Below are 14,127 nucleotides of genomic sequence, written 5' to 3' on the forward strand. Positions count from 1 at the left end.
GTGCTGGCGCAGAAGCTGCAGCAAGTTATCCAGGTGATTTACTAAGATCATTAATGAGGGTGGCTACGCTAAACAACAAATTTTCAATGTAGATGAAACAGCCTTCTATTGGAAGTGTTCTGACCCAGACAGTGAGTTGTGATAGCTGTGTATAGACCTCAGCATCCTAGTTTTAGTTCAAGTACAATAGAAGCTGAGTGCCAATAAGCAAAAGCAGAATCAGACCTGGCATCTATGCTGATGCAAAATAGAGACAAACTTTCTTACTTAGGTCTAGAGTGAGGATGGATGACCATAAATCCTTAAACAGCTGTTTAGTTGGGATTGACTATTCCATTAGAATCAACCATCCATATGTCCTATTATATTTCATGTAGGGATAAATCTTAGTAGGGATAAAGTCATCTCCCTCAAACTCTCAGATATTCTTTTCTTCTTTGAGGGTTAAAAAGTCACACTTGAATTAATAGTAAATTTTAGGGTTGTGTCACTGTTTTTTTTTTTTTATTGCGGTATAATTGACACATAACATTGCATTATTTTCAGTTGTACAACATTATAAGTTGATATTTGTATATATTGCAAAATGATCACCACAATAAGTCTAGTTAACATCTGTCACCATGTAGAGTTACAAATTTTTTTTCTTGTGATCAGAACTTTAAAAATCTACTGTCTTAGCAATTTTCCAATATGGAATACAGTATTATTAACTATAGTCACCATGCTGTACATTATATTCCCATGTTTTATTTATCCATTCATCCACCAGTGGACACTTAGGTTGTTTCCACATCTTGACTGTTGTGAATAGTGCTGCAATAAACATGGGAGTGCATGTATCTCTTCGAGATACTGATTTTATTTCCTTTGGATACACACCCAGAAGTGGGATTACCACATCATGTGGCAGTTCTAGTTTTAATTTTTTTAGGAGGCTTAATACTATTTCTGTAGTGGCCGCACCAATTTGCATTCCCAGCAACAGTATAAAAAGCTTCCCTTTTCCCCATGCCCTCATAACACTTGTTATCTTTTGTCTTTTTGATGATAGCCATTCTAAGAGGTGTGAGGTGATATCTCATTGTGGTTTTGATTTGCGTTTCCCTGATGATTAGTGAGCAAGAAACTTTTCACGAACATGTTGGCCATCTGTGTATCTTTTTTGAAAAATGTTGTTTCAGATTTTCTGCCCATTTTTAAAATCAGATTGTGGGTTTTTATGCTATTGAGCTGTATGAGTTCTTCATATATATATATTTTTTTTTTTTTTTTTTGGATATTAACCCCTCATCAGACACATGATTTACAAATATTTTCTCCCATTCTGTAGGTTGCCTTTTCATTTTATTGATGGTTTCCTTTGCTGTGCAGAAGCTTCTTCCTTTGCTGTGCAAGTGAGGTGTAGTCCCACTTGTTTATTTTTGCTTTTGTTGTCAAATTCAAAAAGCCGAGGCTGGTGTCCAGGAGCTTACCACCTATGTTTTCGTCTAGGAGTTTTATAGTTTCAGGTCTTATGTTCAAGGCTTTTTTTTTTTTTTTTTTTTTTTTTTGCGATACGCGGGCCTCTCACTGTTGTGGCCTGTCCTGTTGCAGAGCACAGGCTCCGGATGCGCAGGCTCAGCGGCCGTGGCTCACGGGCCCAGCCGCTCCATGGCATGTGGGATCTTCCCAGACCAGGGCACAAACCCGTGTCCCCTGCATCGGCAGGCGGACTCTCAACCACTGCACCACCAGGGAAGCCCATGTTCAAGTCTTTAATCCATTTTGAGTTAATTTTTGTGTATGGTGTAAGCTAGTGGTTCAGTTTCCTTCTATTGCATATGGCTGTCCAGTTTTCTTAACACCGTGTCTTGAAGAGACTGTCCTTTCCCCATTTTATAGTCTTTGTTCTTTTTCATAAATTAATTGACCTGATATCTGTTGGCTCTCTACTCTGTTCCTTTGATCTATATATCTGTTTTTATGTCAATACCATACTATTTTGATTACTGTAACTTTGGAGTACAGTTTGAAATCAGGGCTCATGATGCCTCCAGCTTTGTTCTTCTTTCTCAAGACTGCTTGGCTATTTGGGGGTTTTTTGTAGTTCCATACAAATTTTAGGATTGTTTGTCTAATTTTTGTGGAAAATGCCATTGGAATTTTGATAGAGATTGCATTGAATTTGGAGATTGCTTTGGGTATTATGGTCGTTTTGACGATATTAATTCTTCTAATCCATGAGTGTGGAATATCTTTCCATTTATTTGTGTCTTCAGTTTCTTTCATCAATGTCATATAGTTTTCATTGTACAGGTCTTTCACCTCCTTGGTTAAACTTATCCCTAGGTATTTTATTCTTTTTGATGCAATTGTAAATGGGATTATTTTCTTAATTTCTCTTTCTACTGGTTTGTTATTAGTGTATAGAAATGCAGCGGATTTTTATGTATTGATTTCACATTCTGCAACTGTACTGACTTCATTTGTTCTTTTGGTTTTTGGTGGACTCCTTAGGGTTCTCTATATATAATATCATGTTATCTGTAAACAGTGACGGTTTTCTTTCTTTCTGATTTGGCTGCCTTTTATTGCTTTTTCTAGTGTTCTGTCATTGTTGAAAAGAACCTAGTATCAGCTCATTTCTAGTGACAGACTTATAGATAGTTCATACATTGGTAATAAGATACATCAGATTATAGCAGTTTACATTTTACAAAACAATTTACAGTATAAGTTGTCTTATTTAATCCTAATAACAATATTGTGAGGACAGGTTTTATTTTAGCATTTGAAAGCTGAGGAAACTAAGGGTCATTAGAGTAGTAATCTGCTCATGTTTCCATACCTGGTAAGCAGTAGAACCAGGATTTTAACACAAGTTTCTGACTCTGAGTATGAGATATTTAATTTAGTCTGTCTGTATGTGTTATGGTCATGCAAAACAAGTATCATGGTAGTGTGCCAGTTTGGTTTCCAAGCCTCAATACTTACCTGAAAGCTTGAATAGGTGAAGGGGTTAACTATTAACCTTCTCCAGGACTTTAAGTTAAATGATCCATGAACCTATTATACAGAGTAAAGGAAATGGACCTTGGGGCGACCTTAAATTAATTTATCTTGTTTCTGCCTGAGGTTCTTTTTTTTACTGTTGAGTGATTTAAAAAAAAAAAAAATTATTTTAGACTTAATTTTTTAGAGCAGTTTTAGGTTTACAACAAAATTGAGAGGAAGGGGACTTCCCTGGTGGTCCAGTGGGTGGGACTCCATGTTCCCAATGCAGGGGGCATGGGTTCGATCACTGGTCTGGGAACTAGATCCCGTATGTATGCCACAGCTAAGAAGTCCACATGCTGCAACTAAAAGATTCCTGCATGCCGCAACTAAAGGTCCCGCATGCCACAACTATGACCCTGTCAGCCAAAATAAATAAATAAACACTTTTTAAAAAGTGAGAGGAAGGTACAGACATTTTCCCCATACCCCTGCCCCAACACATGCATAGCATAGCCTCTTCAGTTATCAACATCACTCACTAGAATGGTACACTTTTTACCAAGGATAAACCTACATTTACACATCATAATCACCCAAAGTCCAGTTTGCTCTAGAGCTCACTCTTTGTGTTGTGCATACTATGGGTTTAGACCAAGATATGGCATTTTTGCCATATGGCATTTCCATCATTATAATATCATACAGAATATTTTCACTGCCCTAAAAATATTCTGTGCTCTGCCTATTCACCTCCCCCCACCTTTGGCAACCACTATTTTTATTGTCTTCCATAGTTTTACTCTTTTCAGAATATCATATAGTTGTACTCATATAATATGTATCCTTTTCAGATTGGCTTCTTTCACTTAGTAATATGCATTTAAGATTCCTCCTTCTTTTCATAGCTTGGTAGCTCATTTATTTTTAGTGTTGAATAATATTCCGTGGTCCAGCTGTACCATAGTTTGTCCATTCACCTACTAAAGGACATCTTGGGCTGCTTCCAAGTTTTGGCAATTATGAATAAAGCTACTATAAACATCTGTGTGCAGGTTTTTTGTGTAGACCTAAGTTTTCAACTCCTCTGGGTAAATGCCAAGGAGTGCAATTGCTGAATTGTATGTATAGTGAGAGTATGTCTAGTTTTATAAGAACCAGCCAAACTGTCTTCCAAAGTGGCTGAACCATTTTGCATTTCCACTAGCAATATATGAGAGCTCCTTTTGCTCTACATCCTTACAAGCATTTGGTGTTGTCAGTGTTCCAAATTTTGCCCAGTATAATTGGTGCACAGTAGGATCTTACTGTTGTTTTAATTTGCAATTATTTGCTAACATATGATGATGGACATATTTTCATATGCTTATTTCCCATTTGTTTCTTCTTTGGTGAGGTATTTGTTGAGGTTTTCAGTCTGTTTTCTAATTGGGTTGTTTCTTATTGTTGAGTTTTATAAGTTCCTTGTACATTTTGGATAAGAGTCCTTTATCGGATGTGTCTTTTGCAAATATTTTTTCCCAGACTGTGGCTTGTCCTCTCATTCTCTTGACATTTTCTTTCACAGAGCAGAAGTTTTTAAATTTAATGAAATCCAGCTCATCAATTATTTTTTTCATGAATCGTGTCTTTGGTGTCATATCTAAAAAGGTATCACCATACCCCAGGTCATCTAGGTTTTTTACTATGTTATCATCTAAGAGTTTGTAGTTTTGCAGCTTACATTTAGTTCCATGATCCATTTTGAGTTGACTGTTGTGAAAGGTGTAAGAGGTCCCTCTTTTTTAAAAAGAGAAAAACTTTTGGAATCTGGTAGGAAAGAAGCCATCTCTTTTAGCAGAGTTTTGTGAGAGAAAAATTTAACTTGGACACACAATGAACTAAGGCAGCAAGAAACCCAAGCCCTGACATTAACCCATGGAATGAGGGAGAGCCGCTCATTTGGTTAATCAGCTAAGCTGAGACAGCAAACTGATATTCCTGACCTGACTGCCCAAGACAAGCACAGATGCTCTACAGAACCATCCAGAGCGAGGAAAACACACAGGGTGAATGGTGCCTGCAGGAGGCATCTGACCAAAGAGGCAGTGTGACTGTTTCTCAGAGAAATAAAAAACGTTGCTTAAAGAGAGGGCTAGACATGTAATTACTAAATTTTGATTATAAGTTCCTATGTTTGCTTGCAAAGAACTTCACCCTCATGGTATATTTTGTTGTTATGTTACATGTACCAGAAAACAGCTTTCCTCACTTTACTTATAGAGACAAGGATATACCTTGGTCACACCGACAGCTGTGCGATATGACCAAAGCTGTTTAAGTTTTAGGGCCTTTCCTTTCCTCTTCTGTAAGGTAAGGATGGTGAAGACTCCCTGAGGTGCACCCCCCACTTAAATAAAATCAATGTAAAACATTAAAAAGATAGAAATGTATTTTGCAATCATTTATTTTTATTTAATAAAGGGACTTCTTAACTTAGATTCCAGGGACTTCAGAGAACCCTGAATCCACTGAAATTTATGGAAAACGTTGTACTTTTATCTTCAAACTCCCCAAAGTTAAGAATCATTGGTCCCTACCTCTGACTATCCAGAGAGCACAAAAGATTGAGCACAAAGAAGCAGATACAATAACTTTGACATTTGACCGAATGACCAGAGCCATAAAACCTTCATTCTCACAGGGATACTATCTTCTCTCCTTCAGTAGGGCTATTTCTGGACTTCTCTAGGACATGGAATGTACCTTATAAAATTCAACCATATCTTTTAGATGTGTTCTCAAGGAAAAGACAAATCGAAAACCTGTTGGAATCATTACCAGGAGTCACTAAGTGATGGCTCACTTGGCTGAAGTAGAGGTCAGATTCCTACTGACTTGTTAACTAAGTCCATGAGAAAGTAGTGAAGGAAACCTGTTTCTTGTAACCAACCCATGTATAAGCATACCACACGTTTAAAATATCAACAGTACAGTTTTCTCAATAGGCACTGCAGATAAATACATCAATGAGTGGGTGGTGCAGGTGTTCCTCCAAAGCTGGCTTTTAGAGAAGGGAAGGCGTGTTAAGATACAGGAAAGTGGAAATAAGAATCAAGGGTCTGGCAAATCCGCTTTCATTTCTCTCCAGTGATCAGTGCTCACTTGGATGTCAGGTAATCCAGGGGAATAAAATCTTAAGGTCAATGTTTTATTTGCAAAGGTGCTCTTCCATTTATTGCATCGTGCATAATGACCAGGTAAAAATGGGTCTGCTTACTTCCAAACAAATGACATTAGAATTATCTGTGTAGACATTTTCTATCCTTTTAAATAAGTATTTTATAATGAGACAGACATCATTTCTAACAGAGATATCCCGAAAAAACTATTTCTCTGGAACATTGGAAGAATGAATTGAATCTAAAATATTCCATCAATAAAAGCTTCTCCCAGCATCACCTAAGAGTGCATATTTTGTTTTACTTTCCCTTCCACTAATATTTGTCAATATCACCTTGCTGTGAAAGTTGCTTCTTAGAATGACTTGGTTGTTATGGTTTTAGCTTTTTTGTTATTCAGTAGAAAGAGCTTTGTAGAATAGCTCACAGTGTCTTGCTTGCTTACGTTTTCTATTTATAAGCATCTCTTCAAAGTGTTAAGGTAATCTAAAAAAGCTTCTGGCTACATATTTATAGAACTAGCCTACAGGTGACCAGACTACAAACTGATGTGTGTGTGTGTGTGTGTGTGCGTGTGTGTGTGTGTGTGCGTGTACTCTTTCTAGTTTCGGATGGAGGCCACACAAGTCCAGAGATGGCCCTCACCGTTCACTTACTTCGAATTGATCGGCACCCACCAGTGTTCCAGGTTACAGCTCCACTGCTTAAAGTCAGCCCAGGAGGCAGCACTTCTATAGGTAAGAGCTGGGAACCTGAAAGAAACATGGCTTGGAAGTGGAACCATATTTTAGTAACAGTCCCTGTATAAATCTCTTCATGGTTACCAAAAAGTAGTGACCTTCTCTTCCAGAAGTTGCAGGCATCTCATCCATAGCCATCCCTCTGCCCATTTCCATGCATATGGAAGCAGCATGGAGAGAAGGAAATAAACCCTTCAGAAGCCAATGCTCAGTGATGGAATCCAACACAGCATTTATTTTCCAGTCTCTAGGAGTTTGAGTTGTTGCCGTCGCTAAAATATAAAGTAACACAGAGCAAAGAAGAGAAGAGAGGGAATTGGTTTCAATGACTGCTCTTGTTTTCTCTTTAGAAAGTAAAGCGTAACAGTAGGAGTGACAAGTCACCATAACCTTCAGAAGCTGTGATGAGTTAGAGTTGGCCCAAGTGTTTTATATGTGATTTTGTTTACCTATTAGTATACTTACTTTTTAGAAGTTTATTCTTTTACCAAGAACATCTTAAGAGCGAATAGTGGGTATTGTGATTTTTGTAAGCTGTGCTCTACCCATCCTTATCCAGTTCCTACATGTGGGTATTGGCCTAAAATTACTTATCATCCAACCTATAAACAAGCCACAGATACAAGGATGACTGTCCCTTTTGCCCCACTGCTTCTCATGTCAGTGATGGCCAGAGCAGCCATTGTTAAAATAACTTGGCTCTTCTGTAGTTTCAGAGAAAGGAGAAGGGAAGAAATGATGAAAAGCAAACACAATTTCTTAGAGTATTTTCTGGAAGAAAACCTACCCGGTTGGTCAGGACTGACCTTTTCATGGGCTACCATTCCCTCATTTGTATGGAACAAAAAAGGTATTCTGAATTCAGAACTACCTACTCGTAAGTTAACTTTTGGAAGAACCTACTTGTAATTTGGGAACTGACTGTATTATCAAGTTTTCACTCTTTTTTGTGGTTGATTCAAATTAAACAGCACTTTCTTCTAACCATCAGATTACCCACAACATGGCTTCCAGCCTGGCCTGGGGCTTTACTGTACCCAGGGTATACAGTTGTTAATGTACACATCTTCTCACCATGCTCTATTCTCCTGACTGTAGGACTTGAGTTGGTAGTAAGAGACACGGAGACAGTGCCTGAAGAACTCCTCTTTGAGCTCCGGAAACCTCCCCAGCATGGCGTGCTCCTTAAGTACACGGCTGGGTTCCCAGGGCCCATGGCCTCAGGTAGCTGCTCACTCTGTCACTGGCCTGCTTGGATTTCTTTTTTTTTTTAATATTTTAATTTTACTGTAGTATAGCTGATTTGCAATGTTGTGTTTGTTTCAGGTGTACAGCAAAGTGATTCAGTTATACATATACATACGTTCGTTCTTTTTTAGAGTCTCTCCTCGTATATGTTATCACAGAACATTGTTCTCGCATTGCAGTCGGTTTTATGTCTCAGACAAGAAGTAAAGCAACATTGTGGGGTAAACTATAAAGAGATACGTAGAAAGGAAAAACCTTAGTCCATTGGCTGAAGTATCTGGACTTCTTTCTCTGTACCACTACCCACACCCCAAAACTATGAAGCTATTTCCTCAAGTTGTAGGTAAAATTGGTTGATTTCTGAAACCTGGAGTAAATGCATTTAGAACGACCTTACGTGAATTGTCAGCTGCCACTCTCCCACGGTCTGTTCATGGAGATAAATGTGTCTTCCTTATTTTGGTATGTGAATCTGTGCAATATTTTAAGCACTGTGACTGAGAGTGTAAACCACATGTTTCTTCACCCACTAAAAAAGGGTGGTAATGTGCCCAGCTTTCCAAAATAATACTTCCTGCGCTTTCCCTGATTATAAAGAATAATACGTGCTGATTGTTTAGGAAGTACAGAATAGTGCAAAGAACACAACTAAATCTAATTTTTAATAGTCGGCTCTCATATATTGAAGTGAATATTATCCCTCTCAAAGTTGTCACCTTGGGATGCTGTATACTTATTCTGACAATCGGTACTTTCTGAAAACCATTATATAATTCCTAATAGGCATCTAGTAATGCGTTCTTCTGAATATCTCTTCAGAGAGAGGGTGTCAAATCTTTGACCTTGAAGGTACATTGAATTTGTAAGAGCAACAAACAGGCACTTAGGAGTCACAAAGGCAGGTTTTTAAAAAACTTACTGAACAAAAGAAGTATCGTTAAGATAGATTTCTGACTTAAAAGCTTTTGCACAGCAAAGGAAACCATAAACAAGATGAAAGGACAACCCTCAGAATGGGAGAAAATATTGGCAAATGAAGCAACTGACAAAGAATTAATCTCCAAATTTACAAGCAGCTCAATATCAAAAAAACAACAACCCAATCCAAAAATGGGCAGAAGACCTAAATAGACATTTCTCCAAAGAAGATATACAGACTGCCAACAAACACATGAAAGAATGCTCAACATCATTAATCATTAGAGAACTGCAAGTCAAAACCACAATGAGGTATTACCTCACACCAGTCAGAATGGCCATAATCAAAAAGACTACAAGCAATAAATGCTGGAGAGGGTGTGGAGAAAAGAGAACCCTCTTGCACTGTTGGTGGGAATGTAAATTGATACAACCACTATGGAGAACAGAATGGAGGTTCCTTAGAAAACTAAAAATAGGACTACCATATGACCCAGCAATCCCAGTATTGGGCATATACCCTGACAAAACCATAATTCAAAAAGAGTCATGTACCACAATGTTCATTGGAGCTCTGTTTACAATAAATAGCCAGGACGTGGAAGCAACCTAAGAGTCCATCGACAGATGAATGGATAAAGAAGATGTGGCACATATATACAATGGAATATTACTCAGCCATAAAAAGAAACAAAATTGAGTTATTTGTAGTGAGGTGGATGGACCTAGAGCCTGTCATACAGAGTGAAGTAAGTCAGAAAGAGAAAAACAAATACCATATGCTAACACATATATATGGAATCTAAAAAAAAAATGGTTATGAAGAACCTAGGGGCAGGACAGAAATAAAGACACAGATGTAGAGAATGGTCTTGAGGACACGGGGAGGGGGGAAGGGTAAGCTGGGATGAAGTGAGAGAGTGGCCTGGACATATATACACTACCAAATGTAAAATAGCTAGCTAGTGGGAAGCAGCCGCATAGCACAGGGAGATCAGCTTAGTGCTTTGTGACCACCTAGAGGGGTGGGAGGGTGGGAGGGAGGGAGACGCAAGAGGGAGGAGATATGGGATATATGTATATGTATAGCTGATTCACTTCGTTATAAAGCAGAAACTAACACACCATTGTAAAGCAATTATACTCCAATAAAGATGTTTAAAAAAAAAAAAGAGATAAATTTCTGGCATCCTAAGGGAACTACGTTAGGAGCATAACAGTCCTAGCCCAGTTTCTTTACCATTATATTTAACCTATATTTGTGTAATTAATATACGAGTTCTAAAGATGTTTGTAAATTATTAGTTTTATTACTTTTTTAAGGCACATTACCACTAGTAAATCACATTAACACAATGTTGAAAGAGAAGGCTTAGAAGATGAATACAAGAATAAATAAAATTATTTTGTTCCTTATATAACATCAACTATGGCAGTCAATAATATATGAAGAAATAGAATTGAATAAAACCTCAAGAAGACCAGTTCCTCAGTGTGCTTGTGGAATCATTGGGACCCATGGCACTAAGTAGAATTTCTCATAAAAAGGGTTCTATGACCAAACAATTTTGATAAACTTTAAGGTTGAATATTGGAGATTCTAGAATTCTAATGAATCCTGCTGTTTAAAAATTTTTTTATTTTAAATTTTGTGTAAACCTGTTTTTCTTAAACATTTATGACCTTGACATTTTTTTTCACACCACGCCTATCAGATCTATCACAAGTTAGTACTCTAGACCTTACACAGTTTAGGTTTCTAACTTTAAATATATTTTTCAATTTCTAAGTGTTTTTGAATTTAGAAGAACCTTATGTTCTTCATTAGAACAAAGATCTCTTACAGGTTTGTCTAGCATAATTTACCTTCTTAACTTTTTCAGTAAGTCTTCAGTATCAAGATTAGATTCTAGAAGGGCTGTCATAACGAACAGAAGCATGTTCTTTATTCCCTAGAACGAAGAACGATGAGTGAAGCTCAGAGGCAGATTTTGGCACAACGTGATTAAAAACTTAAAAGAATTTTACAGCTATCGTCAGTGGAAGTAACTCCCTTGTAAAACAGTGAGGCTCCCACCTTGAGCCGTGTTGAAGGACAGGCTAAATAACCCTTTTGCAAGGGTAGTATAAAGGGAATCTTATATTGGGTGGGTGGGTGGACTAATTAGCTTACAACTCCCAGAGTTTATGATCCTATATGGACTTTGAAATCCTGAGAACAAAGGTGTTATGGAAATGAAAAGCATTATTCCCAGAAGTAATTGGTTTTTTTTGCAATTTGTTTTATTCTTGAAAGGTGACACTTTCACATATGAGGATGTAGAGGAAAATGTTCTGCAGTATCTACACGATGGATCCTCTGCCCGAGAGGACAGCATGGAGATCTCAGTTACAGATGGCATCTCAGCAGCAACAGTGGAAGTGAGGGTGGAGGTGTCACTGTCCGAGGCCCGGGGGCCTCAGCTGGCTGCTGGCGCCTCTCTGAGCATCACCGTTGCCAGTAAAAGCACAGCTATAATCACTAGGTCACATCTTGCTTACGTTGTAAGTTCTTCTGTTTGTCTTTTTGTCCACTGCACCCTCTGACTAGGCAGACTAGAAAGGGATGCCATGGCTGAATATTTGGGCCATCAGGCATATGGCCGTAAAAGAACCTTCTTCTCCCCTTGCCTATCATTTTACTCTTAGGAATAGTTACACTCTTTATTGCAGCTGCTCCCACTGTCTCCCAAGCAGACAAGTGAATGAGCAGAACGTTGATGAAATCCCTATTTGTAGGGATGGGTGATTGTCACCTGGAAATAGTGCCAGTGTCAAAAAGCCCAAGTCCCCATATTTTAAGCTCCATTGATAATATTTCAAATGGGAATTTTTAGGAGAAGAGCGTTTTAGAAGAACTTACCTGGCCAGTGACTAATAAGTAATGGTATTTCAGGGCCCACTTTTCTGAGAGAAAACCTGCTTTTCACCAGCGTCTGTCTCAGGTCCAGCTCTGGACAGAATGCTGGCATGCTCCTGTGGCAGGATTACTGACTCATCCTCCATCCAGTGCCCCAAGAGAAGCAGTGTGGTTCGGGGACTACGGGTAGATTCAGGAACTCTGTTGTTGTTTTTTCCACCAATCTGACCTTAATTTGATAAGCGATCCTGGCTAAATTAAACTCATCCTCTGTCCTTGACTTTACCTCTGGAGCTAAGGATAATGAGGATAATTAATTTTATTTTTCATTTAAGTATGTTGTAAACAGATGTGAACTCTCCATGTAAAAATGATAATGAGTAGTTTTGACAAATATGCTGAAAATAAGAATAATTGTCTGAATGGTAATCATTCTTAGTACTGAATTTTTCCTTTGCTAATCTTAAAATTTCCACCAATAATCTGGCCTTTTAAAAAAAAAAAACACTATATAGTTTTAAGTAATCCTTTTCTGAGCTGAATAGTCTGGCTGTAAAATCTAGTCCTGAATAGTAGCATTAAGATAAAGCATTGGCCTGGGAACAATTGCTTCAATTGCTTTTGCACAGATTTTCCCCTAAAATTGTCTTTTTTTAAATTATGGGAAACTGCGTTCCACCCTGATTCTTCTCACGGGTCTAGTATAGTTTCAGAACACCTTTGATTTTGTTTTTTAATTGACGGGTGATTCTTACCATAGGTTATGGTCTTTGGAATCTTATGAAACACGAATTCATAAAAATCTGTATGTATACAGATTTAATCAGTAGATCACCAAGGCTTGAAAAATGTTTGACAGACCAAAATAGGATTCCAGGAGCAGTTCCTTCCCATCAGCTGCATATTATAAGCTGCAGTTGAAAATGCAAGCCCATTGGCAAATGAACATGTATTTTCAGAAATTGATTGAATGTGAATTTACCCACTAGAGCAGAAAGACTCCAAAAGAATTATCCTAGCTCACTGAAAGCATAGCATATTTTAAAGACTTAGCTAAGTTATACACTAACTTTCTCTGAGGGTTGGAGAAGAGTTTTGTACTTAATGTCATGGGGAAGATTTTTCTAGACGTGCATAGTTAGTGAGTTTGCTGTGAACATCCAGAGAAGTTGGAAAAGCCATCTGAAACCCTGGTCATAAATGGAGCAGAATATGAAAAGATAGGAACAGGTAAGCCTGTTCTTAATTAGAGTATCATGAACTGCAAGAGGGTTAAGTGATGTCGGGAGAGGCAAAAGGCAAAAGTGGGATTCTGTGTATTTGCTTCTTAATGGTGGTTTCCTATACACAATTTGTCATGTACTGCAAGAAAACAAGTAAGGAAGGGGTGGTATGGGTTTTATCGTTAGAATGAATGGGTTCTAATCTAAGCTCATCAGTTTTACTAGCATAATAACCCTTGACAAGTCACTAAACTCCCTAGGGCTCAGTTTTCTCAGTTGTAATATGGAGAGGATGATATAAGATTAATCTTAAATAGCTAATAGATTTCTATGCACCAGCCAAAAATACACTAATTGAAAATAAGATACCATCTATAATAATATTACTTAACGCATATTAGGTATAAATGTAACAAAATTGATGCTATGACTGACTATAAAGAAAATTTAAAGGAGTCTCTTGACAAAGTTTTAGAAATAAAATAATTTACCAGGGGGCCAGATAGAAGGTCAACAGAACGATAGCATTTCTATTCATAAGCAAAAATAGCCAGTAAACGTAACTAAAAAGATGATACCACTTATAATAGCATCACAAAAATTATATTCTTTGGACTAAATCTAACCAAAAAAAAGACAATACTTCTACAGGGAAAATTGTAATACTTCATTGGCAGACGTTTTAAAAGCACTAAATAAATGACAAGATACGCCATATTCATGAATAGGAAGATTTCGTATCCAAGAGATAGCAATTCTCCCACAAGTGATCTTTCCATCCAATTGAGTTCCAATCAAAAGCCCGGTGGACTTTTTATGATCTTGATACGCTGATTCTACAATATATAAGGAACAACAAAGGGCCAAAATTCTGAAAAAGAACGACAGGAGGGCAGGGGCTTGCCCTGGCAGGTATCAGGATTCATTATAAAGCTGCACTATTTAAAGCAGTATACACTGGT

The 14,127-nt window shown here is 37.7% G+C and overlaps 1 protein-coding gene across 2 annotated transcripts in view; it reads left to right on the forward strand.

The window, feature by feature from the left end:
• FRAS1 (Fraser extracellular matrix complex subunit 1) overlaps window positions 1-14,127 on the forward strand; it is a 458,507-nt gene that overhangs the window by 340,969 nt on the left and 103,411 nt on the right. For both annotated transcript variants that reach the window (XM_032632916.1, XM_032632915.1), the window contains exons 36-38: window positions 6,743-6,874; window positions 7,976-8,101; window positions 11,340-11,587. In XM_032632916.1, the coding sequence (XP_032488807.1) occupies window positions 6,743-6,874; window positions 7,976-8,101; window positions 11,340-11,587 (506 nt within the window). The remainder of the gene's footprint in view (window positions 1-6,742; window positions 6,875-7,975; window positions 8,102-11,339; window positions 11,588-14,127) is intronic.

This window comes from Phocoena sinus, chromosome 5, assembly GCF_008692025.1.
Source record: "Phocoena sinus isolate mPhoSin1 chromosome 5, mPhoSin1.pri, whole genome shotgun sequence".
NCBI classification, from domain to species: Eukaryota; Metazoa; Chordata; class Mammalia; order Artiodactyla; family Phocoenidae; genus Phocoena; species Phocoena sinus.